Raw genomic sequence first — 25,171 nt, 5'->3', positions numbered from 1 at the left:
CAAGAAAAATGAAAAAGACAAATTTCTACTAATTTCCCTCGTTTTTGAGACATATTTGATAAGATAACTTTATAAGTGAAGAAAATTTTGGTTCCTTGAAGTACTGCTATTATTAAACATCAACACAGATGGCTAATACCATCTGTGTCCAGTTTGGTTTGTATTATTCTCTTCAGTACAAAACTGAAGAGAATTAAACCTAAGAGAAGAAAAATGTTTTATATACATTGTTATAAATTCTAAAGAGCAAAAAGACACCATAGAGAAGCAAAACCAATAGAAGTCAGTAAGAGCTGTTTGTTGGAGAGAAAAAAATGTCCAGATTTTGGATTAGCTTGAATCTTTGAAGTCAAGAGAGATTTTAGAGATTGTACAGTTTAAGGTTTGAAGTCATTTACTCACCTACTATATTACTGGGATCGAAAACCGTGTTGAACCAAGAAGATACAATGTTGTCAGCAGCACCAGATAGGATGGTCGGTAATGGAGGAGATCGTGGACGTTCATGTATAGGCAAAGGGTCAACATCACTCGCAGATGATGATGGAACTATATTTACCTCTGGGAGATCGAAAGATTGCTGTGATCTCAAATTTGATGACATACCGGTGCCTGGCTGCCTTTGCAAATTCAACCACCTATTGCGAGACACGTCTGAGGATGAGATCATATCAATTATTTCATTTCGTATAAGTCCTCTCAGCCGTCCACTAGAAAGATCATCATCATCTGAACTTTCAGAAGGAGTCCTTTCTAGGATATCATGGTATATCCTGGAAGCCTCTACTATGTTAGCAGCAGAGTCATTACTTATTGCATTTGCCTCAGAAGATGATGACGTAGACGGAAGCTGTTCACCAAAGACTAGGTTGATTACCCTACTTCTCAGATTAGAAAAAAGCTCCAGAGTGCGGTCTCTTGAAGACCTGACTCCTATGCCACTGGCTTCCTCTGTAGCCATGCGATTTAGTGATCTGAGAAGCCTGCTATCATTAATAGCAGAGGACACCGAAACTTGCTCATTTCTGACTCTTTCTGTGACTGCATTAAGTTCTTGCCTTATATGAGCACGCAAGTGATGCCATGCTGTGTGCAATTCATCTGCAGTTGTATCGGAGTCAACTGATATAGTCACATTTTGATTGCCACAAATGATGCAACTTCTTCTGGTTGGACTTCCATTGAAAGATGCTGACGATGAATTTGATGTCCCAGCTTGAGGAGATGAATTCATATGGAGTTGTGTGAGCCTGTAATCAGCATGAAGAATTCTCTGCAGGTGCTGAGTAAGCTGTAAGCTCTTTTCTATAAGATCAAGAAGATGGGGGGGGGGGGAATTATGAGGCTTTCAAATTAAAAACAAATACGTGAAACATGAAAAAAATACAATAAAAAATTGACTGGACTTTTAGTGGCCTACAAAATACGAACAAAGTAATTTAAAAATTTCAGCTCAGTTATTATTAAAAAATGTGAAACTCTTGCTGTGTAAAACCAGAAAAGTGTAGAGTTCAGAATTTTGCTCCAAAAGTTTAATCACTTATTGTCCATAATAATGCTATCACTACCCCCCCCCCCCCACCCATTTATATTGGACTGCAATATATTTTATGCCTGAACTTTTCATGGAACTTCAGAACTAAAAATCCAATTCTTATTTCTTAGAATACAAACATCTCTCAACTATTGAAACAATTTAGCAATGGTTTCAGCAAACAGTCATTGAGAACACTGAACAACTTTCTAATAGACCACACTGATTTGTATGGTCTGCCTGTTTGTTTTCTAGCATTTGTGCCATTTCCCTATGACTGTCATGCAAACAAATTATATGTAACCAACAAGATTATGAAATTTTATTATGATTGACGCAAAAAAAAAGTGATTTAGATGGTACAGTGGAGCCTCATTTCTATGTTGCTCAGTTATACAGCACTTTCCCGTTCATACAACATCTGGCTTTGGTCACAATTGGTTCCTATATATTTCAATGTTAAAATAACCAATTTATTTGATGTAAAACCTCAATTATTCAATGTTTTCACTGTAACTCAAACTCTGAATCTTTCAAAAAAGCATTTATATCCATCAAATGCACACAATTTTTGAATTCAGTGAAAAAGTAGCTGCAACAGTTCTTTCTTCCATATTGTCACTACTACTAGTACTTAACCCTACATTCACCACACACATATTTCTCTACAGAATTTCAAACTAACTGATACACCAAATGCATGTGTAAGTGTTGTGAATCTAACGTGAAGTTTGTTTTTGTGTAATGTATTGTCTATGTGTGCAGATTGTCACAGCAAAAGCCATAAATTTTAGGGTGATAGCTGACACATATGAAAATAGAGCCAGTGAGCTGGCTGCAAGCACCCAAGTGGCGTGGTGGTAAGATGCTAGTCTACCATCATGAAGGTTGCTGTCATGGCAGTCCTGGGTTCAAATACAAGGGAGGCTATAGCTAAGATATTTTTATTGTGAACTGGTAACATCAAGTGACTGAATATGCAAATTATCTTGTAAGGTGCTTGTTTGTATATAAGTTTGATGTTCAGATGTGTTCAATGAATTCATTCTCTAGTCATGAGTTGTTCTTTGCATCCTACATTCGCAAATCCACCTTTCAACAATTTCCCCTAATGAACCTGAGGTGACCATCAATAGACAGCACCTTCATTTCCAATCTATCTCATGCAGTAAATTGCAATATAATGATATGGCCAGAGTTGGTGTTTGGTGAAGTAGTGACTGGCTGATTGCCATCTATAGTCCGTTTCAGGTTAACTTTGCAGTGGAGAGGAAGCTACGAGGGAACCTCATCACTCGTTGCTATGGCAATAAAAGCCTCTTAACCAATGTATCGATGCGCTGCCTGGGTAAGGTATGGACGATTTCTAGGACACCGCGAAAATGTCGTTGTGGTTGCAATAGATTTTTGGATAATAGTAACCAATATTTTTTTCTAATTTAAAAATTTCAAACGAAGAAACATCGGTTCAAAACGATATTTTTCCTTTCTTTTTCACAAAATCATTAAAAAAAATTGAAATATTCTGTATAAATGATCATCATAAAACTCCGATTTATGGGAACTTTATTTTGCGGCGGAGGAGTACACTCTCTACCTTTCTCTCCACTGCAAAGTTAACCTGAAACGAACTATAGAGTGGACACTTGAGTGATCTGTTTATTGCTTGCTTCTGAGAATGCGCAGACATGGGGAGCCTAAAAATAAACGGGTTTCAATTGTTTTGACAGCCATGTCCTTTCACAATTTTTTCTCCACATGTTTTAGCGTTTCATCTCCAGAGGGTAAGATAAAGTCCATTATAAGCATTTTGAGGGTAAAGGTCTGCTGATAAGAGAGAGACACACACACACACGCAGCAAGTTTTTTTTATCATTTCCAGCAGAATTTACTTTCGCTGTGGTGCTTTGCTTGTTGGCTGACTGAAATCTGTCTTTTTGTAATGGCAAGAAAACAAAAAGTGTTTTCTCTAAAAAAAAACTGGAAATACTTTTGAAGAATTCAACAAGAATATCAAATTAATGACGAAAAGTTGAATCTTGCCAAACAGTTTTTCTGCTTACCCCTGTGTCAACTTTGAAAAAGATTATAAAGCAGAGAAACAAAATGAGAAAGAGCCCAGGATGAAAAAAAAAAAGTCGAGAAGATTTTGTTGCAATATTTTACTCAATGTCACATCCCAAAGGTAAAATGTTATGCTAACTTTTATTTCCTTAAGTGATTTTAAATATGATTTCATTTTTTTCCCTCTCAAATATGGATTTACAGAACTGGAGATGCAATTAAAGAAACACATTGAATTTTATAATATTATGTATGGCTGTGGGGAGAAATCATTTCTAAAAATAAAGTCTGTTATTTGACTCACACATTTATGACATTTTGACTTGGCCTTTTGAATGTCATATAAACGAGGCACCACTGTAATTATTCATGTATTGACAGATTGTGTGATATTGTGATATTGAATTCAAAGTGTGGGTATAATATTTTATAGATTGTTGATATTGATGCTTTTCTTATAACTCTGTTATAAACAAATATTTTCAATCGCAGCAAATAAAAAAAATGCATACAGCTTATAATAATCATGATTCAAGAGATAAAGTTTTTGTAATTCAATTTTTTGTATGCATGTTGTAAAACTGTATGGAAATGGTATTTGCAACAAATTTAAATGAATACTGGAATACTCTGAATTTTATGGTAGCACAAAAACATGAATTACAACAGCAATAAGAGCAAATGCACATAATAAAGAGCAATATCATTACCAATTAGCCAAAGACAATTAGTCAAATCTGAGCCACGGATGTGTGATGCATCTTCACCACTACTTCCATTTCTTTCAGCAACTTTGGGGGAACAAATAAATTTTGGATATAAAAAACTGAGTATGGGCATGATCAAAAACTCAATAAATTTTTGTTCAACAAATAATCTTAATTCCTGATCATTTGAAATTCAATATGTGTGAATCCCTATCAATCAATTTATATATATATTATATATATAGACACAAACACGCTTGCTTAAAAATTAAATAAAAAGCATAAGCTCTGAAAACTCAATAATAAAATAATTAATTTTAGCTCATGGAATTTCCAACATCTTGTAACTAAAATGAAGAGCCAAAAAAACTGGTACAGGCATGCGTATGCAAATAAAGAGATATGGAACCAATCAGAGTACGGTGCTGCAGTCGGCAACGGCTATATAACACAACAAGTGTCTGGCATAGTTGTTAGGATATGGGACCCCTGATACGTCTAGATATGACTCTGACAGGTGACAGGTACGTAAGCATCCTATCTGATCACCTACACCCATTCATATCCATTGTGCATTCCGACGGACTTGGACAATTTCAGCAGGACAATGCGACACCCCCACACGTCCAGAATTGCTACAAAGTGGCTCCAGGAACACTCTTCTGACTTTAGACACTTCCGCTGGCCACCTAAATCCCAAGACATGAACATTATTGAACATATCTGGGATGCCTTGCAACGTGCTGTTCAGAAAAGATCTCCACCCCCCTCTTACTCCTACAGATTTATGGACAGCCCTGCAGGATTCATGGTGTCAATTACCTCCAGCACGAAAGAGAGACATTGACATGACCAGAAGTGCAACAAGATTTTCTAGCACAGGTGAGCAAGTCCATTATCACTGGTATGTTTATCGACAAACTGGAGAAGGAAAGGGAGGGGAAGAAATAAATTATTTGAATTATGCATGCCACACCTGGGAGACTAGATGCAATTTTTTAAAGATTCATATCACACCCGAAAACTTTGACTTAAAAGAAAATTGATTTAAAGAAAAATTTTAATACTAAAATAATATTGAAATTTCTGGAACCGAGTGAAAACTTTGACTCAAGCAGATAGATATCAACGTTGACTTATTGGGAATTCACTGTATTTGTGGAATACATAAAAAAAAAACTTAAAGAGTTTCATCATAGAAATACATGTCAGTTAAAATTATCTTGCCTTTTTCTTTTGATTTAAACAATACTATACCTTCAAATATTTGTTCACGTAAAGTATTCAATGTTGCTCTGTAGCCTGTAACATTGTGTAGACGCTCAAAAATTTCAGATATACGTCCCTGCACCTGCAAAATAAAAATAAAGCATCAAACCATTCTAAAATTATTACAAAATGTACTTCAAGAAAATATAACAAAAGTTCTACTTATTATAAAGCTCTACAAACTATAAAAGTAATATATTAATTTTCAGAGAAAAAATGTTTTATGGTAATTGAAATTATATATGGAAACATTTTAATAATAAACAAACCGGAAAAAAAAATAAGTCTTTGCACTAACCATTTGGATTTCATCTTGTGAAACAGCACCAGAAAATGCTGTAACTTGCAGAGAGTTCTGGAAGCGGGTAAGTGTGTTTGTCAAAAACTCCGATGTCATTCTGAGATAATTTGTTCCACGGTTAGTGTTTCCAGATATACTGTACAAAAGATAAAATTATTTTGGAATTACAATAAGAAAACTGGAAAAATTAGAAACACAATTGTTTTTTACTGAATTGTTTACAGGAGCATACGTTACAACCGCGAACGAAGTTCTGTATGTGGCTACAGGCAACCCAGCTTTGAGTATTTACATGGAGTACGAGGCTCTTAAGACCAGACTGCTACATCTTGAAAAGGACATAATATTGGACGAGCAGAGAATTTCGTCAAACCAATTTGAGCAGCGGCATAAGCAATGGCTGTTTCACCCAAGCAGACATCTCACCAAGTCTCAAATAATGCCATTTGGTATTGATAATATAGATTCCTTGGGCTCTAAGAAAATATTCACTGATGGCTCTAAAACAGAAACGGCTACTGGCTGCGCGTATGTGGTACTAGCGGAAGATGGTTCAATAGAGGAGCAATGGAGTCGAAGGTTAGCTAAAGAGAATAGCGTATTCCAAGCCGAGATTTTTGCGATACTCAATGCTGTTAAACGTGCGGGAGAGATGCTTTGTCCAGTAACAATCTTGACAGATAGCGCATCTGGCCTCCTAGCCATACAAGATCCTCGTTCACCTAACCCTGACGTACGAAGTATTCGTCTTATCCTACGCGCTCACGACAACATAAGGTTAGTCTGGGTCAAAGCACACGTTGGTATTGCTGGAAATGAAAAAGCGGATCAACTTGCCAAGGAAGCGACAACATTGGAAGACTTGGTTGTTCTACCTTGGCCGAGGAGTCATGCCCGTAATATCTTGAAAGACAGAATGCTTCATCTTTGGCAAGTTGAATGGAACAAGAACTCAACGAAAGACGTCTACAAGATACAACGTCGAGTGGCTTTGCGCAAGTGTGTATGGCCGCGAACAAAAACAATCCTTTTAACTGAGCATGGTCCATTTCCGACATACTTGCAGCGCTTTGGAAGATCATCTCACAATGCTTGTAAGTGTGGTGCTACGGGCTCGCTATGGCATTACGTCTGCCAATGTCCACACACATCAGCGTTTCATTTTGGTCAGATGTCACAAAGTCAGATGACGGCATTCAAAAGAAGAATACTAAAAAGTCCGATGAACTTCTCACGCATTCAAAATTTGATTCAATTTTTGGACCGTAACCTATATTTGCTGCACGACAAGATGGGTGGACTACGGAAGAAGCAGGATGAATTTCAGCCTTCCAGACCAGTAAAGCTGATACCAGGGAGAGTCTACACCTTGCGGCCACGTAGGGGTACCGGAAATTCACGAAACTGATACGTCGTTGAACGGTGAACTTTATTGGAGAAACTATAAACACTTAACATGTTAACGTTGTGAATCAATGCACCCCATAATCCAGCTAGCCAGCCGATGTAGCTTCGGGAATGATGAAATCTCCTAATTGCCCAGGAGAATTAAGACGTAGGATGCTTATGGAACAGGAATGTGTTCCTAAAATGAGCTAAAACATCTGGGTGTCCGAACATTGGCTGACTTGGACACTTGGACCAGGACATGTGACGCAAACATGACATCGATTCATAGTTGTACGGCCTACATGACTAGTGACATCCAACGAACGCGGACGGACCGCCACCAACGGAATTTGATTATCGAGTCTGGACGTGCCAAGGACGTTATAATATCAATTTAGATTTCGATCATGATTTATCATAATTATTTTGTTGATTTATACTCCTGTAATTGGACTTGTTATTCTGTTATACAAATTTATATAGATATATATACATATACATATTTAATAAAATTCCGGATGCACCCATCTTTCGGGAACGCTTTGATATCTCCTTGAGATGGGAAGCGGGGTGTGTCCGGTCCTTCAATTTTCAATGTTCAATGTGTATTTGTGGTCCTATCATATTTATGTAACCCAAGTTATGCTTGTTTCTTGTTATACAGGTGTTGCTGTCTGTCTCCCATATTTTGAAGTGAAAATGGTAGATGTCTGAATTTTTGTGTTATGTATCATGGTTGAAGGTCTGTCTGCTCTCTGAGATCTTTTCAAATGAGAGACCAGTTAGCATTAAGGGCTTAAATTTGAAAAACCACAGAAAACCAATCTCAATCAACCACACTGGTGGGCCAACAGGGTTCGAATCTGGATCCTGTTCGAATGACAGAATCCAGCACAATGCCACACAACAGCTTGCAAACAGGCTGTGCTAAGTACATTTTTCTATCTCATAAACCATTTAATGGGTAATGTTCCCAATCGGGAACATCCGTTTTATTAATTAGAAAAATATATATAGGTTCATGACACATGTTGGTTTCAAAAACCAATAAATTATATATTATATATTTCAAAAATCTTGATTTTTTTTTCCTGAAAGTGTGAGATTCCAAACTTAATTTACGAAACAAAAATTTCATTCATTTCAGAACTCGTGTCATACATTCAAATTCTTTAAATCATCCATTTTCAAGGATGAATAAAACTTAATTTTTTGATTTTAATTTTAATGTTGTTTCTATGGACCAACAAACATACATGAAACATACAAACAATGCAAGTCCAGAAAAAATACAGGAAAATTTTTTTTCATGAATTTTTTGTTTTTTAAACTGAAGGATCCGAAGAAGAAATAAAATAAAAAAAAGTAAAAAAAATAAACCAAAATCTGAATTTTTCTATTAAAAGGTTAAGTATTTTTTAAGTGGCCTTAGATAGGAATAGTCATGTTTCGGGAAGATTCATGGCAAATAGAAGATTGTTGTTGTTGTTGCTATTATATCATAAGTCCTTGACAATGATATTAGCTCTGAAACTCAACATTACTCCTTCATGATAAATTCCTTATAAATTCTACGCACGAGTACATATGTACAAGTATAACATACATTGTGTGTAAAGCACCTGATGTGAGCAGTGAGTGGGTTGTCATGGATTTTAAGAAAACGGCAAATAAAATATTTTTCAAATTGTACACAAATTTCATTCACTAAACAAACAGATCCTGCTTTATAAAAGCTATGGTTAAAATGTCATTACTAAAAAAAATTGGTTTGCAAAAGGTTAGTTTAAAGCCAGGGTATATTGCATTAAAACTAATTTTCAGCATTGTACATTTAATAACAGGGCTGGAAAAATGCCCAACATGCCCAGTGCCTTTTACAGGCCCTGGGCATGTTGGGCATTTTAAATTTACTCGTTGGCATTTAATCCACTCGGGCATGTATTTTTTAAGACCACACGGCCGACACCAGCATGTAAAAAATCAAAAAAAAAAAAATAGGGGAAAATTTTTTTTATGGTCTATGGAAAATTCAAACAAATGAGAAATGCAAATACATATATTTCACATTATTTAAATTTTTCAGTATTTTCATCAATAGATGGCAACATGTTTGTTTTGAATGTGTAGGGGAAAATATTATGAAAAAGGAAAGTTTTGTTAGGCTACACGATAAAAATGAAAGTTATTTTACAACACTTGACAAATGTAACCAATGAGCTTATCGGTTGTATTCACTCGAGTATAACTGATATGCTAATTGGTTGCATTTGTCCAGCTTAGTGTAATACCAGCCTTAGGCTAGGTGGTCATCACTAATCAAAACTCTGGGGGAAAAATTTCCTAAAATTTGTCATGGGAAATTTCTTAGTGTTGTAGAAAATTTCGAGATTTCATCAAAGAAATTATTTGAAATTTTTTTTAATGTAGTGCAATGCTCTTAATTTTATATATATATATATATATTGCCTGCATATTTTCATCAATAAATAGCAGCACATTTGTTTTGAATGCATGCAAAAAATTCGCTCAAAACGGAAAAATAAACAATGTTTTTCAGACTTGTATTTTTTAAAGTTACATGCCCAATCAGGCATGTATATTTTTCAGATTTGTCCACCCCTGTTTGATAACATAAAAAGCAGGCAGTTTTGCCATTTGAGAAAAAACCAAAATGTGTTTTTATATATGCATGTACCTAGTAGGAGGAGGAAATCCCAATGCTTCAGATGAACCAGAAAAGTGCTGGTGAGATGAAGGGATACTCGATGCTAAAGGCATGGAGGATGAAGATGATGATGATGGCACGTTGGCATTCATCTCTGCTGTCTGCTGAAGCTGCTGTAGTCTCATCTCAAGAGAGGTGCAACAAAAACGAAGACGATGGAATGTTCTCCAAAATGCACTGACCAGAAAATCTTCAGCATTATCTGCAATGTCTCTTGACTCTGTAGCATTGCTGCTGCTGCTGCCGCCGCCACCACCGCTACTACTACCACCACCACCACTTTGGTTACCAGATCTAGAGTTATGCAGATAACACCTGAATCTATCACCAGCTTCAACAAGATACCTATCTCTGTCACAGATCTGGTCATAGACATGCCTCATTCGAGTGATTGATACTTCTTCTTGTGCAGGAATTTCAGCTCTATCCCCATCAGAGCGTTCACCTTGTCTTGAGCTCTGCTATAAGAGGGAAAAAAATCATTAATTTAAATTTAACTTTAAAAAAATAAATCACCCATCAAGTGACATACAGCTACTATCATCTGACAGAATTTTTTTAATAACAGATGATGCAAATGTGAAACAAATAAACAAGCATTTTTTTTTATGGCCATAGAGAATAATATTTTTCATTCTTACTTCAGGCAAAGATCCTCTAATGCGCTGATACACATTTATCAACCTTGTCAGCAACTGTCTGCGCTGGGATACTGTGTTACCCGATGTAGACGGAGTTAGCAGTGTTGGAGACAGCGGCTCTAATGTTGCACGCCTGTAATTTCTATTGCCATTATTTACATCATTTCCTTCCTGAGAAAAATGCCATTGGGGTGGTTGAAGGTTTGCAATACCAGTAATGAGCCTGTTACCAAGCTTGTCGAATTTGACAAATCTGAAAGCATAGTTGATTTTGAAAGATAAGATTTAGTAATATTTGCATTTCCATTGAAAACATTTTGCTTCATCTCTCTCATTAATGCATATATCTAGTCAGTACAGGCGGCAGCAGCTATTTTGCTGGAGGAGGGATGGGTACAATTGAAAATTATGCCAAATGCTACACACATGCCATGTAACTAACTTTATATAATATAGGTCAGTTGCATGATACAGTGCTCTACATAAGTATGGATCCACACCAATGTGCCTTAAAAGTCACCTGCAGACAAATTTTGTGCATACATTTAAAGTTAAAATGAAACCTTGCTATGATGATAAATTCTCTACAACAATATTTTCTCAAGTCTTGTTTGAAAATGTCTAAACCCTAATGTTAAACTGCTGTCTCTTAATATAATGTGTGATAATCCCTTTACAACAATATTTACTGTAGATACGCAGAGTATCGTTATATTGAGGTTTCACTGTATATTATATATATTATTGAAACCTACAAAATTAAAATTAGTTTCAAAACAAAACCGTTTACAAAAATTAATTTTTATTGGTTTACAAACAAAAATGATTGGGAAAAAAGGTGTGGCCTTAAATAAAGATGTGAGTATACACTGAAATAATTTAGTGAATGAGAATGAAAAAACTACTGTATTTTAATGTGTAATAAGGAACCCGTTTGCCACAAATTGGGTCCCGAAAATAGGAGGGTTTTTTTATACTTGGGGAGTATTATAGATATAATCTTTTTAACTTTTTTCCAAATTATAAGCCAAAAAAAAAAAAATCAGGGGATTCCTTTTTTTCATGTTAAAATACAGTATATTTCTCATACTCTCTATGAGAAATTCAAAAATAGCACTATTGAAATTTTTTTATTTGCTTTCAGGAGCACTGAGCACTTTTGTAAACCATGCTACTACTACTTGACCATACATGCAACTCACACACATTCCTCTAAGGAATTTATAAGAAACTGGTACATGTCAGAATGTTTTATGTGAGTATATACGTATGACCCTAAGGTATTTATGCTGTTGGAGTTGTGATTGTTTCATGTTCTAGCCGGTGTTGTCATCTATGCTCTACATTTTGAAATAAAGATGGTAAATGCTTGAAAAATCATGCAACTGTAAACTCTCCTCTCTCTCCTAGGTTTCTTTAAAATTTAAAATAGATTTGTCTGCATTGCTTCATGCCTCTAATCTAATGGTGAGTTTTTACACATACGCACAGTTTATAAAATGCGAACAAAACATAATGGACAGCTGTATGTGCCAAAATAGTAGCAGAATGAAGAGAGTTACAAATGTTTTTGCAAACCTGACTTTCTCTCGCTCTGATCCCGTACGGCAGGTAGCAAATGGAGCAGGAAGACTCCAATCCCAAAAGTGTACCTGATTAAATGTTGCAATGACTAATACTGTGTCCAATGGGTGAAATGCCAGCGAAGTAATGACTGTATTATGCTCAGCTCCCCATTTTTCGCTTCCTCCCTGCAAGTAAATGGAATAAATCAATGTTATGATTATAGATAACTGAAAAAAGTTGATGACAAGCAACTAGGTGAACTCAATTTTCAAGAATAATATGCAAAACACTATCAGAGAAGGTAAATTCAAAACTATTCACAGTGAACCAAAAAAATACAAAGTGATGAAGCATGATTTATTGCTGGTGGATTATGTCTAGCCCTACATAAAAATTTCATAACAGAAAAGAGAGGGCATCCAAATGAAAATGCAGATGCATATATGCAATACGGGAAAAAAACAAGTCCTTACATGAAGATGCCACACTCTAACTTCTCCTCCCAAGCATCCAGATGCAAGAATGTCATTGGATGTAGGATGAAATGCCAAACACCATGGAGTCCTAGGATGACCCTCTAACTTGTGAAGAAGCTTTCCAGTCTTGACATCGCAGACATATATCTTGTGATCACCATGTGTTGATGCAACTTTTGTGCTTCAAAGCAGAAGAATCACAATTAGTGAATTCAAACACTGAACATAAAATTGAACATCAAAATAAATTTATAGCACTTCACGTCAGAATTCCTCAACCTTTCTGAACATAAGGGACAATGAATGCCAGAAGTCTGCTGCCAGACTTATCCCGTTGACGAGATCTCTTCTAGCCCCATGTTTTTAACAAACATTCAAAAGTATAACAATATATTTCTAAGGACAAATTGGGTACTGTAGCAATTAACAGATTTTGTAGCAATAACAGATAACATTAGGGTTGAGAGTTATTGGGGAGGATGATCCAGGGTTTAATTAAAATAATGAATGCATTATTTTATTAATTAGAAAGTCCATTTCATGTCACCTGTCATCTTACACATGTCATATTATATACATATCCGGGGCAGGGTTTAATAAGCTAGATAAAAAATTCCTTTCGTAAAAAAACGAAAATGGGGGGGGGGAAGCTTTAGCAAAATGCTACAATGCTAATGTAATGATTGATGGTTGGATGTCTACTCATTCTGTACCTCCTGTGCACATTTTTGTGAAAGTGGCTACCACTTCTTTCGCATTCTAAGATTTTCTTTAGCATTTTGTGAAAAATGTGACCATAGCTTAAACCCTGATCAGGGGTCTGTCCATCCAAAATTTGAGCCCATTTTCTGGGCCCTTCACAAAATTCTGGATCTGAAAAACGAAGCCTTCACAAAATACAAATTAACAAAATCATAACTTCAGAATTTCTTTCGTTGTAAATGAACTAGATTATTTCGCTTCCCAACAAAATTAATTACCCCTTTTTCAGAAAAATAACAAAAATTTTCACAAAAAGGAAGAATCTTACATAGAAGGTCTGAACAGACCCCTGCATAAAATACATAGGAATTCTCATTGCACCTAATATATAAAGATACAGTGAAATATGTGGAAATAAAAAATTCAAAAACCGTTAGCTTACAGTAAATAAGGTTTAATATTTTATTGAAACGCATGTAAATACTACTCGAATAATACTAATTGAATAATTTTAATTTAATTTCGATCACAACCAAATTTGCCTGCCTCTGAAGTCTGTCTGTCATACCTTCATGAATCATAGGTTGAGAAATGTTTTATATTAAGAAAATATTACAACATACAATATGTTTAACTCTTTCTAAGGAAAAAGGCAGGAATTTAAAAAAATCTAGAAAAAACTTTATCTAAAAAATACAGTAGAAAGTCTGTTATAATGTATTTCTTATATGGGTCATTTCCAAAAAAAGTGTACGAACTGTTTCAGAGACTTTGTAATTTTTTCTACAAAACTTCAGAGCACTCTGGTAGTAATTTTAATTTTTTTTTCTAGTACTTATTTAATGCTCTGTCATATGACATTTCTTAATTTGTTTCAGATGGTATCTTATTTTTCTTAATCATTGTTTTTAGCAAAACCTCAAAATCGGACTGTCCCAGCCTGAAAAAAGTGTTAAAGAGACTTGGTTCAAATCTCTCTCTGGAATTTTTTTTTCATAAAAACTTCTTGGAATCACATTTTATATATGTGCCATAGATGAACTAAACTGACAATAAAATTTTGAAAAAATTTTTTTTTTTTCTCATGAAAAAAACTGAAATAAAAGAAAAATCATACTGATGATATAATATACAGCTGAGCAAGTCCAATGTCCACTTTGATCAGATTTTAATAATTTTACCAGACCAAAATTCAAATTATGAGGGATGGGGTGCGTGTTTTTAGAATTTGGAAATGGGGTGGACTTTTTTCAAAGGTTAGGGGTCATTCAAGTATTACGTCAGCATGAGTGTTTTGCTGAAAAGGAGGGGAGGGAAAAGGTCAAAAATAGCTAAACATTTGCTGACGTAATACTTGAATGACTCCTTATAAGAGGAGTTTCTGGGTCACCTATCACATTTTGTATATAATTTTTGGGAAAATAAAAGTATTTGCATGGCCTATTTAGAATATTTCAGATATCTTTATTATCGTTAAACATTTTTGTGCATTCTGTTACAATGGTGTCCACTCTGTTACAGGAAGCATTTTTGCAGTTCACAGGCAGAAAAATTCGAGAACACTTCAAACTAAGATGTTAAATCATAAATTACCAACCCATTGTCTGTCAGAAATAAAAAGTTTTGATTTTAAGTAGCTAAATATATGTAAAAAAATAAACTTTTCATTTCGATTTATATTTCAAAAAAATCATGAAAAACCATCAAAATGACAGAAAAAAAAAATCAAAAAAATTTTAAACTGCCTTTTTTTTCTAATATATGTATAAGAAATAAGGTGATTTCATTATTATAAGAGATAAAAACAGCAGAAATAATATTTTTAGAGCAATATTTGTTTTCATAACAGAATGTTTTGAAACACACTGTTAGATTTGTTTTCATAACACAATCCATAATTCATTTTACTTTATTTTTTGGGTTTTACGAGAAAATCCATGATTAGTAATCATAAAACCTAAAAAATAAAATATTATTACAAAATAAAAGTGAAAAATATTTATGAAACATTAAACTTCAAATCATTGGCTATCATACTTAATTGTGATATTTCCCCCCTTCAAAAATTTAATTACATAGCAGCTAAAAAAAATGTTTAATTCACACTATACAGGGTTCCCAGCAAAATCTGCTTGATCATTTCCCAGACTTTCCCCAACCAAAACACCAAAAGAAATATAATTCAAAATTGTAACCTTCTAAATTTCGAATTTTTTTCCAGAACTTCAGTTTCTTCCCCCCCCCCCTTCACAGAACTTTCACTCACTTTTATATGATCATTTTTGATTTCCCTGATCTTTACTTTCTAGGTCACTGGGAACTCTGGATTAGACTGAAAAACAGCAAAAGTAGTTTAATCCCCAAAAAATACTAATGTAGTACAATCTTACCTATCTGGACTGAAAGACATCAAAAATGTTGACCTTACAGAAGTAGGAAGTTTACAGCGCTACAACGAAAACAAGTAAAATAAATGCATGTCAAATGAAATTAAGGAGAAAAACAAATATCACTAACACAATAGACTAGATATACGGTCCAACCTCTCTATCTTGAAACTGACGAAACCGAAAAAAAAATTTGAGATAAAGAGTTTTTGAGAAATTAGTTAATAAAAATATCATACCATATTTTACTACATACTAATGAAACACTGTATGCAAATACACTAAAACACATTCAAATTTTGTTGGTCTTTTTTGTACAATTCAATTTTATTATGCAATTCAATTAAAATTAATAATAAATTATTTACTTTATTATTAATTTTTTATTTTATGTCCCAATGTTATGAAATTTCATCTTCAGCACTGTTCTGAGAATCGCTGAAATTCGAGTGAACCACCAAATCCGATCCTTCATCACTGAGATGACTGGTTCAAAACCCACAGCTTTCTTAAAGCAATTTTGAACTGTCTGTTGGCTGACTTTTTGCCATGCTGAACAAGCCATTCACATAACATCCACTCCCTGCCCCAATCATAGTATCATCCTTTATCTGACTATGATTGGCAAGATCCATCAGCACAATGAACTATAATAGGAATAATCCTTTCTTCTCAGTTTCTTTCACCTCCAGAGAAAAGCCATATTTGTGCAAAAGAAAGGGAATTTCTGTGTTTTCTTTTCACTATCATTGGACTTGCCTTCGAAATATAGAGTTTTTTTAAAAATTACATCCAGACAGAGGGATAAAAATGCATTGATTTAGTAAGGTATCCATCATTAAATACGGTTTACATGATTTTCAAGTTTATTTTAGGAATTCAAACCTGCAAAATTCGGATTGGAATTTAATTTTAATCCTAGAAATGGGCTTGCAAATTGAAGATATATAGCGCGATAGATATCGTGAAATATATAGATATATTAGATGAGAGGACTGAAGGAGTAATGAGAATATGATTGATGCCACTAAGTTTTTTTAAAATAAATAAACTGTAAAATGCATTTTAACAAGAAAATATTGTATATTTTTCAGAATTTCACAGTACTTACAGTTTCTTGCAACTCACAGCATACCGCTTTCTCTTCTGCAACCCTCTGGAGAATCGTATTCATTGAGCTAATTTTTTGGAGACCCATCTCTCGACTTTGTATGATAACTAGGATATTTTGATATTTTCGAGCCTGAAAATACAGATAAATTGCTAATTCTGAAAAGCAGTAAACATGTGCTGCATCTGATTTACCTTTTGCACATCTCATAAATATAGAGATATTACATAGCGATTATAATTTCTAATCTTTTAGAATAATTCTAATCTATTTTTTTCTTTTAGAATAGCATTCTAATGAGTAGAAAAACTACTCATTAGAATGCGTCCAAATTTTCAGGATATCTTATGAGACCATGAGAGAGTAATTTATACAATAAAAAAATAGTTAAATTTTTTATCGCCAAGTGAATAAGTGGAACTCTTTAATTGAATATTTCCTTTTTCTACAGTCCATATAGCGTATAGGCCTGACCAAGTTTCGATGAAATACGTCCACCAGAATGGGCACTACATAGGTTTGAGTGGTTTCAGTATATTAACACTGCTCAGACGTACACATATGCATTGCCAGTCAGTATACTGACAGTACTCAGACCTATGAAGCACCCGTTCTGATGGAGGTATTCCATCAAAACTTGGAATACATATGCTATATGGACAATGGGAAAAAAATAATTCGATTAAAATTAAAAAGTGCTATTTATTCACCTGGTGGTAAAAAAATTTAACTTTTTTATTTTATAACATAAATCTCTGTTCTTTGGTCTCATTGATTCGGTAGCATTAAGATGAGCAGATTTTGAGAAAAACTACTTAGAGCATGGTAACTTTAATTATAATCACCACATACATTAGCATATATACAGTGAAACTTCATTATAACAATACTCTCAAGAGCAGAGCTCTACAAATAGGAAAAAATTAAGCACCAGCCAAATTTTCCAGGAGCTAAGAATACACTTTTTCAGAGAAAAAAACAGTGTGAATAATTTTTTACTCTTTTCTGGGCCTCAGTGACCTTCTCCCAATGTTTTTGGAAATGCTTACATAAATTATGAAAATTTTGCATTGTACTCTGACTCTAGTCATCAACAGGGCTTGAGAAATCAAGAAAAAAATATAGGCACCAACTAAACATTTTAGGAGCAAAGTATATTTCTTTTCCCGGAGCAGTAACGACACTTAAGGCACCAATACAAATTTTTTTAGTTGCTATGGCAAGCTGGCACCTACAATTTGTCAAGCCCTGATCTAAGGTACATTATATACATAGGCAGCATGCATCTTAGTAACTAGTAGTAGGTGTATCATATATCATTAAATACTTATATGTATAAGTATTTAATGATATAGGTCTTGACAAATCAATTAAAAAAATCTAGGTGCAAACCAAATATTTTAGGAGACAGATCATCATCTTTTAAAAGGGTTAGTAATCACACGTAGAAAATTTTATAGATGCCAATATCAATTTTTAGGTATTAACATTACAAAAAGTGCATTAAGACCAATTGATACCATTACAGTGGATGTCATTATACAGAATTTTACCAGGCCTATAGCAAATCTTGACAAATTGCAAAAAATATAGGTGTGAGAGCAATTTTTTAGACACCAAAAACATTTCCCCCCCCCCCCACAAAAAACCCCCTGCTCAAAATAGTATTTCTTTCAACTTTTCCAAGAGAATAGTTACTGTCTTCGTTATTGACAGATATGCTGATATAAAGTCCAAAACATTTTGTATTTTCCTCAGATTCTAATTCAGTAACTGCACATAGAAAATTTTAAGGCACCAATACTAATTTCTTAGTCACCATGGCAACCTGACACCTGAGATTTGTCCAGCCTTGGCCTATAGCAACATCAAGTTTTAAAACAAATTGTGGAACTAATCATAATCAACTTACAGTACAATAACTCTGCCCTGTGTAACAGAATTTCAACAAAAAAATTAAAAAACGAAGTTTTAAAAATGCAGGCTCATGAGCATACAGTAAAGCATGTCAATGCATTCAATGGAATCACAAGGGACCGAGATTTTTTTTCCGTTGAACACAGGTTTCCACTTAACAGAGATTTAATTGACATAATGTGTAAAATTATGAAACGATCTTCAAAACATTGAAATAAAATGAAAGCAAATAAATTGAAAATAAATAATTTAAAAATAAAGTAATTATTAATTAGTAAGTAATAATTATTAAATATTTATCACTTGATAGGCCTATGATACATTTATTAAAATTACACACATACTTGTATTTACTTCAACACATTACACTATAGGCCTACAGTATAGATCATTACCACATTTAAGTATATATTACACCATTACATACATTAAGTATTCGCATCAGCAAATAGGGAGTAAAAATTTAAAAAGCGAAATTAATACAGAACCTTGATTATCTGTGCTAATGTTGGGGAAAGGAATCACGGATATCCAAAAAACACGGTTATCTTTTTCCTGTCAGTCACTCTGCACAGTTATAGAGGGTGATCCAAAAGTCATACAACCCTTTACAAAAAATTTAATTTCTCAAATTCTGATTTTGTAAACATAAAGTTTTTCGTAGGGGGCCGTTCAAGTATTACGTAAGCAAATGTTTAGCCATTTTTGACCCCCTCTCCCCCCTTGCTAGCAAAATTTCCTCATCAGCTCTGCCCCTCTGAATCCTAACGCATATTGGTGGGATCAGAGACGTACACGGGGGGCATAGTGGGCTCGTGCCCCCCCCCCTCCCCACGATCAAAAATTCATTTTTTTAATGCAAAAAATATTTTTTTTAATTGAAATTTCAGAAGAAAATACCTTTATATGTTATTATAATCAATTTCTGTTAATTTCAATGTTATTTGAAACTCATGGCTATTAAAACTCAAAATTTATCTTTAATAAATTCATTGCGACCCGCCATATAATGATAAATCGCATAAACGCCCTTGGACCAAATATGCCCATGGGGTTATCTGATGCAGCCTGCCCTCCTCAAACCTAATTTTGTAAAAAATGAAGTAAGCTGCACATTTACAGATCGCTTAAGCGTCCTGTGGTACAATTACAGAACATTTAAATGGCCCATGGCACATTTTCAGATCACTTAAATGACCCGAGACACAGTTCCAGAACACTTAAGCGATCCGTGACACATTTAGAGATCCCTTGAGTGACATGTGACGTAGTTTTAGAGGACTTATGTAGCCCCAAGTGTGGTTCTACATCTCTCAAGTTACCCGCGCCACATTCTCAGATTATTTAAGAGTGATCCGTAGCATATAATTACGGATCACTTGAGTGATGCGTGGCACAGTTCCAGAGCACTTAAGCAGCCCAAACACATTTTGAGATCACTTGGATCCGCGAAAAATTTAGAGATCACTAAAGTGGCTCTGTAGGGCACTTATCAATGGGGAGAATGTTGCTTCAAGTGCCCACAAAATATCAAAATGTTTTTCTTGTTTTTGGCTCACAGAGTAATGAGATGCCATTAAGAATATTTCATATTTTCATAAAGGGTGGTTGATGACGTAAGCATTACCCAACCCCCCCCCCCTTGTTATAAAAAAGTCAGCTAATCGGAAACCCCCCCCCCCCCCATCGATGATGACGTAATACTTGAACGGCCCCTAGACCGTTCATGCATTATACCATTCAGGGGCATTATAACATTCAGGATGGAAAGACGTGCTTATTTTAATTTTCCATACTCACTGATTCTCTCAGTGGCTCTTTGTTGTATGATCAAGATGGTTTTTTGCCTGAAGCAAAGAATTTTAATGATTAAACAATATTTTCTCAACTCATTTGTTTAAAGCTGTTATTGAGGCGATCAAAAATGAATTCCCAAATGGTTCTGTGCCTATAAGACAACAATCTTCCGATTTGTGTCTCAGAGAAACTGGAAATATTGAAGACCACAGGCAAAGTGGGCACCTGTCTCTACCTGAGCCAGCAATGGAATGCATGAAGTGAAGATTGAAATGTTGTACCATTCACAGAGCCCTGAAGAAATTATTTTAACGCCTGGTCTTATTTGGGTTGTTCCGGAGTGAAAACTACAGATCAGATCAAATGTCAGAATTTGATGTACGAAAAATCTGCACATCTATCATGAAAAGCCTCTGCATTCCATCAAAATCGTTTAGTGGTGCTCAACTTCACGCTGTAGGAAAGTGAAGATCCATTTTTTTTAAATAAACGATGGATGGAAAACTGTAAAGGGATATTATCTTGTAATTCATCGCACTGTTGGATGAAAATGAATGTTTTTGCTTTTTGCAACAGAATGGAGCAACCTGCCACATGTCTAATGAGACAATGGATTTCTCACCACATTTTTTGATGACCACCTTATTTCAAAAAGATTGTCGCCACCAAGATCACTGGACCTGTCATCCTCTGATTTTTTTTCTTTGAGAGACACCTGAAGTGCAAATGCACAAGAATAATCCCCATTTCATCGATTGGCTGAACGAATGCCAGAACTGCGCCACTAGACTTATCCTGTTGCCGAGATCTCTTCCAGCCCAGCTTCGTGGCTGAGTCTAAAATCGTTCATCGATTGACTAAAAAAACCATTTAAATGAAGATGAAAAAAATGAGTGATCTGAGAAAAGTGGCCACAAACCTGACAAAAAAAATGAATGCCTGCATTCACGCAAAAGGCTCAGAATTTGAATACATGTTATAACATTTTGAAACAAACTTTGTTTTTGTATCCACAAATGTTGTCTTATTCAAATTATATAGCTTTATTAATTTATTTCTTGATAGCATTTTAAAAATAAAATATTTTAGAACTGGTTGCGTGACTTTTGGATCACCTTGTAGAATGTACTACAAGAATGAGAATGACACAAACAAGGAATAGCGTTGGTCAAGCTGATAAGCCATGTGATCACGTGACTGCATCTGAAGTTACACTATTCTTATGTATTATCTTTTTTAGTTGCGAAAAAGCAACACATTTTGACATTTCCTGTAACTGGATGTCAATCTACAAGTGCGACTCAGCCCAGGACAATGCCCAGTTCTTATGTGTACACATATGGGGGCTGCCGTTTCACTGCATTGACATGGGAGTTCAGCTCTGAGAATGGGGGAAAGGGCATTGATGCCCCCACCCCAAGCTATGCTAGTGGCTATGCATGTGGTGAAGTAATCCTTCCTAGTCAGAAACAAGCAATCACGCCACTGATTGAAACGACATGTCATCATTATTTTGGTTGTTGAATCAATCGAAGACCAAGATGATACATGAGCCCTGGCATATTAGAGAAATATAACTCATCAGAAAATCCCCTCTACCATTCGAGCGGTTGTACATGAAACACCCCCAACACACCATGAACTGCGATGAAGTAACAAGTGATGCTGGTGATTGCCCTTCAAATGATTCTGATTTTTTTGCGGTGATGAACATAGTTTGAGATTCTATCAGAGCATTGCCACCATTGAAAATGTAAAAGGTATGAAGGGAAATCGTGCCTGTCAATATTAGTATACTACTACTGCTGGATAATCAAGAGAGATGCTGCAGAGATACAATAGAAATATGGGCAGTCTACCTACTTACGAACGGGTGCAGATCCAGGGGCGATGTGTCGGGAGGAGAGAATTATTGTGTAGGTTTGCGAGATCGTCCTGTAGTTTATGGAAAAGCCTAATTTTCCCAGATATTATCAAGCTCTTGGGAGGGGCAATACACCCCCCCCCCCCGGATCTGCATCTGCTTCGGAAACACCAAAAGAATATCAATCAGACTGTGATAAAGGAACAAATGATTCTGATTTTTTTGTGGTAACGAACAAGGTTTGAGCTCCTATCAGGACATTGCTGCCATTGACAATAGTTATGAAGGGAAACTGCGCCTGGCAATGCAAGGAGACTACTTATTGTTGGATTATCAAGAGAAAGCAGACTTCAAATCACAAAATAAATGCAATTATTCAGTTATTTATTATGTACTTTGGCCCATTTTCCGATAGTTTGTCATAAAAATTCCTAATAAATTTGAGGAAGGTTTATGCAAAGTTCCCCTTATACCCATGAATTGTGTATTTCATTACCCCGCACCTCCAATTTTAAATACCAGAGCTAATGAATTAGCGATATGGTAATATTCTGTTCCCTTACAGTCACAGAAATTTATACAAACTCATTTCGAATGCATTTACAAAGACTTCATGGAAATTTGTTCAACAGTGTGATCCATAATCAATATAAATTATAAGGAAATAGTAAATCGCGATAAATAAAGGGCATATAATGTAAATCTATTGAGTATAATGGTAAACATATGCATGATTATAACCCTCCAACTCACCATGTTTTCGTTTTGTTTTTTTTTCCAATCAATCAGTAAAGATGGTCGAGGCGTTGGTTCAACGTTCCGTTTCTTCCCTCATAAAAATAAATAAAAGATTCAGTTTACTAATGACTAGTTTTTGAATTTAACTTTTCTCTTTTCCTCTTCGAATTTATAAATCCAAATGCAAATGAATGCATTCGAAGGGAAAGGGGAAAAAACGGGCAAATGGTAGATTATCAATCACACATAATAACAACATGCAATGATGATACAACACACACACACTTCTTCTTCTTCTTCTTCTTCAATTATACAGGGCTTTATGCCTTCGGGCCATCCCCTGTTAGAGAAAGAAACTTCCACAAGAGCATAGAATATGTTATAAAAATGTACTAACGAAAGAGCTTTCAACAATCACAGAACACATAGAAATTTCAGCAATTTCCATTCTTCCTTCTTCTTCAGAAGGGTATGAAAAAAAGAAAAAAAAAAAAAACACAAACCAGACGAAACAAACGCAGATGGAGATGTTATATGAGATGGAGAAGAAGTCTTCAGGCTTAGGGGACGATGTTAAGCCGCTTTAAAATGATATGATGACATGGAGTCCCTGGATGAGTGTGTGGTAACAAAAAATGAAACCAAACAACCAAGGTAGAAAAGGACAAAAAACCAAACGAGAGAAAGAAAGAGGGGGAGAGAAAAAAAACAAGAAATAAAAACTCAAGAAAATCGTTGACTAAGGGTAACAAACCTCTCAAAGCAACAGATAATGTTCTCAGGTCTGCCTGAACAGAACTCGGACCAACACCTAACTGGTGGAGAAAGAGAATTAAAAGTTGAGAACCGAACCTGGGAGAACCTAATACAAGAAAACAAAAAGTGAGAGGAAGTTTCAGGAATCTTGCATTGTAGACAGAGAGGGTTAGCCATTTTCTTAATACGATGTAGGTATTCGTTCAAGGGAGCTCTATTGCAAATAAGTTTGTAAAATAAACATTCCAACCTTCTATTCGAAAACAAAGGGGAGAAGTTCTGGCAGCAGTTATAGAAGGAGCTAAACTCAGGAATAGATAAGAAAAGAGCATTGCGAATATTTTCCTTGAAGTGGCGATAGTAAAGAGAACGAATGTCCTCTACATAAAGGCTAGAAGGTAGAAGATCAACAGTAGTAGAAGCTACAGTACGAACATGATTGTCAATAGTTTCATTAATGGCAATGCCCGAATGACTTGGGACCCAGATTAGTGATATGCTGTTAACCAAAGAACTAGTATGAACCAGTTGAGCATACAGTAGGTGAGTCACCGTAGATGAATGAATAGAGAAATTGTCGAGAGCCATGATGACTGATTTGGAATCCGTAAATATGAATATTGAAGAATTAGACGATTGAATGAAGGATCTAAGACCTAAAGTAATAGCAAGGGCCTCCGCAGTGAAAACTGAGGAGTCTTTATTAATGAACCAAGACTTGATAACTTTTGTAACCAAACAGAAAGCTCCACAAACCACTTGAGATGATTTAGACGCATCCGTAGCAATTACATGAGCATTCAGCGGCAGAGACTCAATGTACTCTTGGAATATTGTTTGATAAGGGATGGTAGACTTAGTTTTTTGAAAGTTAAGACCCTCCGATATGAAATAGATATTTGAGGGTATCCACGGCCAAAAAGAATAAATTGGACGCAGCATGGACCTGTGGGAAAAACCAATGGTATTATTGAACTGTGATATTTTCCTAGCCAAAGATGGCGAGAGGCGACAAAAACCCGAATCTATATGGTTAGAGTGACCCTGCGTGGGAGAGGCTGTGGCAGAAATACAAGATAACCCAATCCTGAAGAGAATGGAATCCTGAAAGGAGGGTAGGGCGAGAATGGTTCTGAGTTTATCTATGCGAGTTGACGTAGGGAGGCCTAAGATAGATCTCATCGAGGAGTTATAGATTGTGTTTATCTTGGTGAGAGAAGATTT

The 25,171-nt window shown here is 35.2% G+C and overlaps 1 protein-coding gene across 1 annotated transcript in view; it reads right to left on the bottom strand.

Moving 5' to 3' along the window:
• LOC149069522 (activating molecule in BECN1-regulated autophagy protein 1A-like) overlaps positions 1 to 23,476 on the bottom strand; it is a 34,397-nt gene extending 10,921 nt beyond the window's left edge. The window contains exons 1-11 of the mRNA XM_089250140.1: positions 23,207 to 23,476; positions 16,876 to 17,007; positions 15,768 to 15,826; positions 12,673 to 12,856; positions 12,212 to 12,384; positions 10,634 to 10,886; positions 9,963 to 10,453; positions 5,873 to 6,011; positions 5,563 to 5,656; positions 4,309 to 4,389; positions 403 to 1,305 (exon numbers count right to left, since the gene is read on the bottom strand). Coding sequence (XP_089106266.1) covers positions 403 to 1,305; positions 4,309 to 4,389; positions 5,563 to 5,656; positions 5,873 to 6,011; positions 9,963 to 10,453; positions 10,634 to 10,886; positions 12,212 to 12,384; positions 12,673 to 12,856; positions 15,768 to 15,826; positions 16,876 to 17,007; positions 23,207 to 23,209 — 2,512 coding nt within the window. The 5' untranslated portion in view covers positions 23,210 to 23,476. The remainder of the gene's footprint in view (positions 1 to 402; positions 1,306 to 4,308; positions 4,390 to 5,562; positions 5,657 to 5,872; positions 6,012 to 9,962; positions 10,454 to 10,633; positions 10,887 to 12,211; positions 12,385 to 12,672; positions 12,857 to 15,767; positions 15,827 to 16,875; positions 17,008 to 23,206) is intronic.
• Between the last annotated feature and the right edge of the window lie 1,695 nt (positions 23,477 to 25,171).

Source organism: Pholcus phalangioides, unplaced genomic scaffold (genome assembly GCF_987345545.1).
Source record: "Pholcus phalangioides strain wild (caught in Gottingen) unplaced genomic scaffold, Ppha-v1.0 ptg000022l_1, whole genome shotgun sequence".
In the NCBI taxonomy this organism is placed as follows: Eukaryota; Metazoa; Arthropoda; class Arachnida; order Araneae; family Pholcidae; genus Pholcus; species Pholcus phalangioides.
The sequence above is the reverse complement of the archived record's forward strand: the minus strand, read 5'-3'. Positions and strand labels throughout refer to the sequence as shown.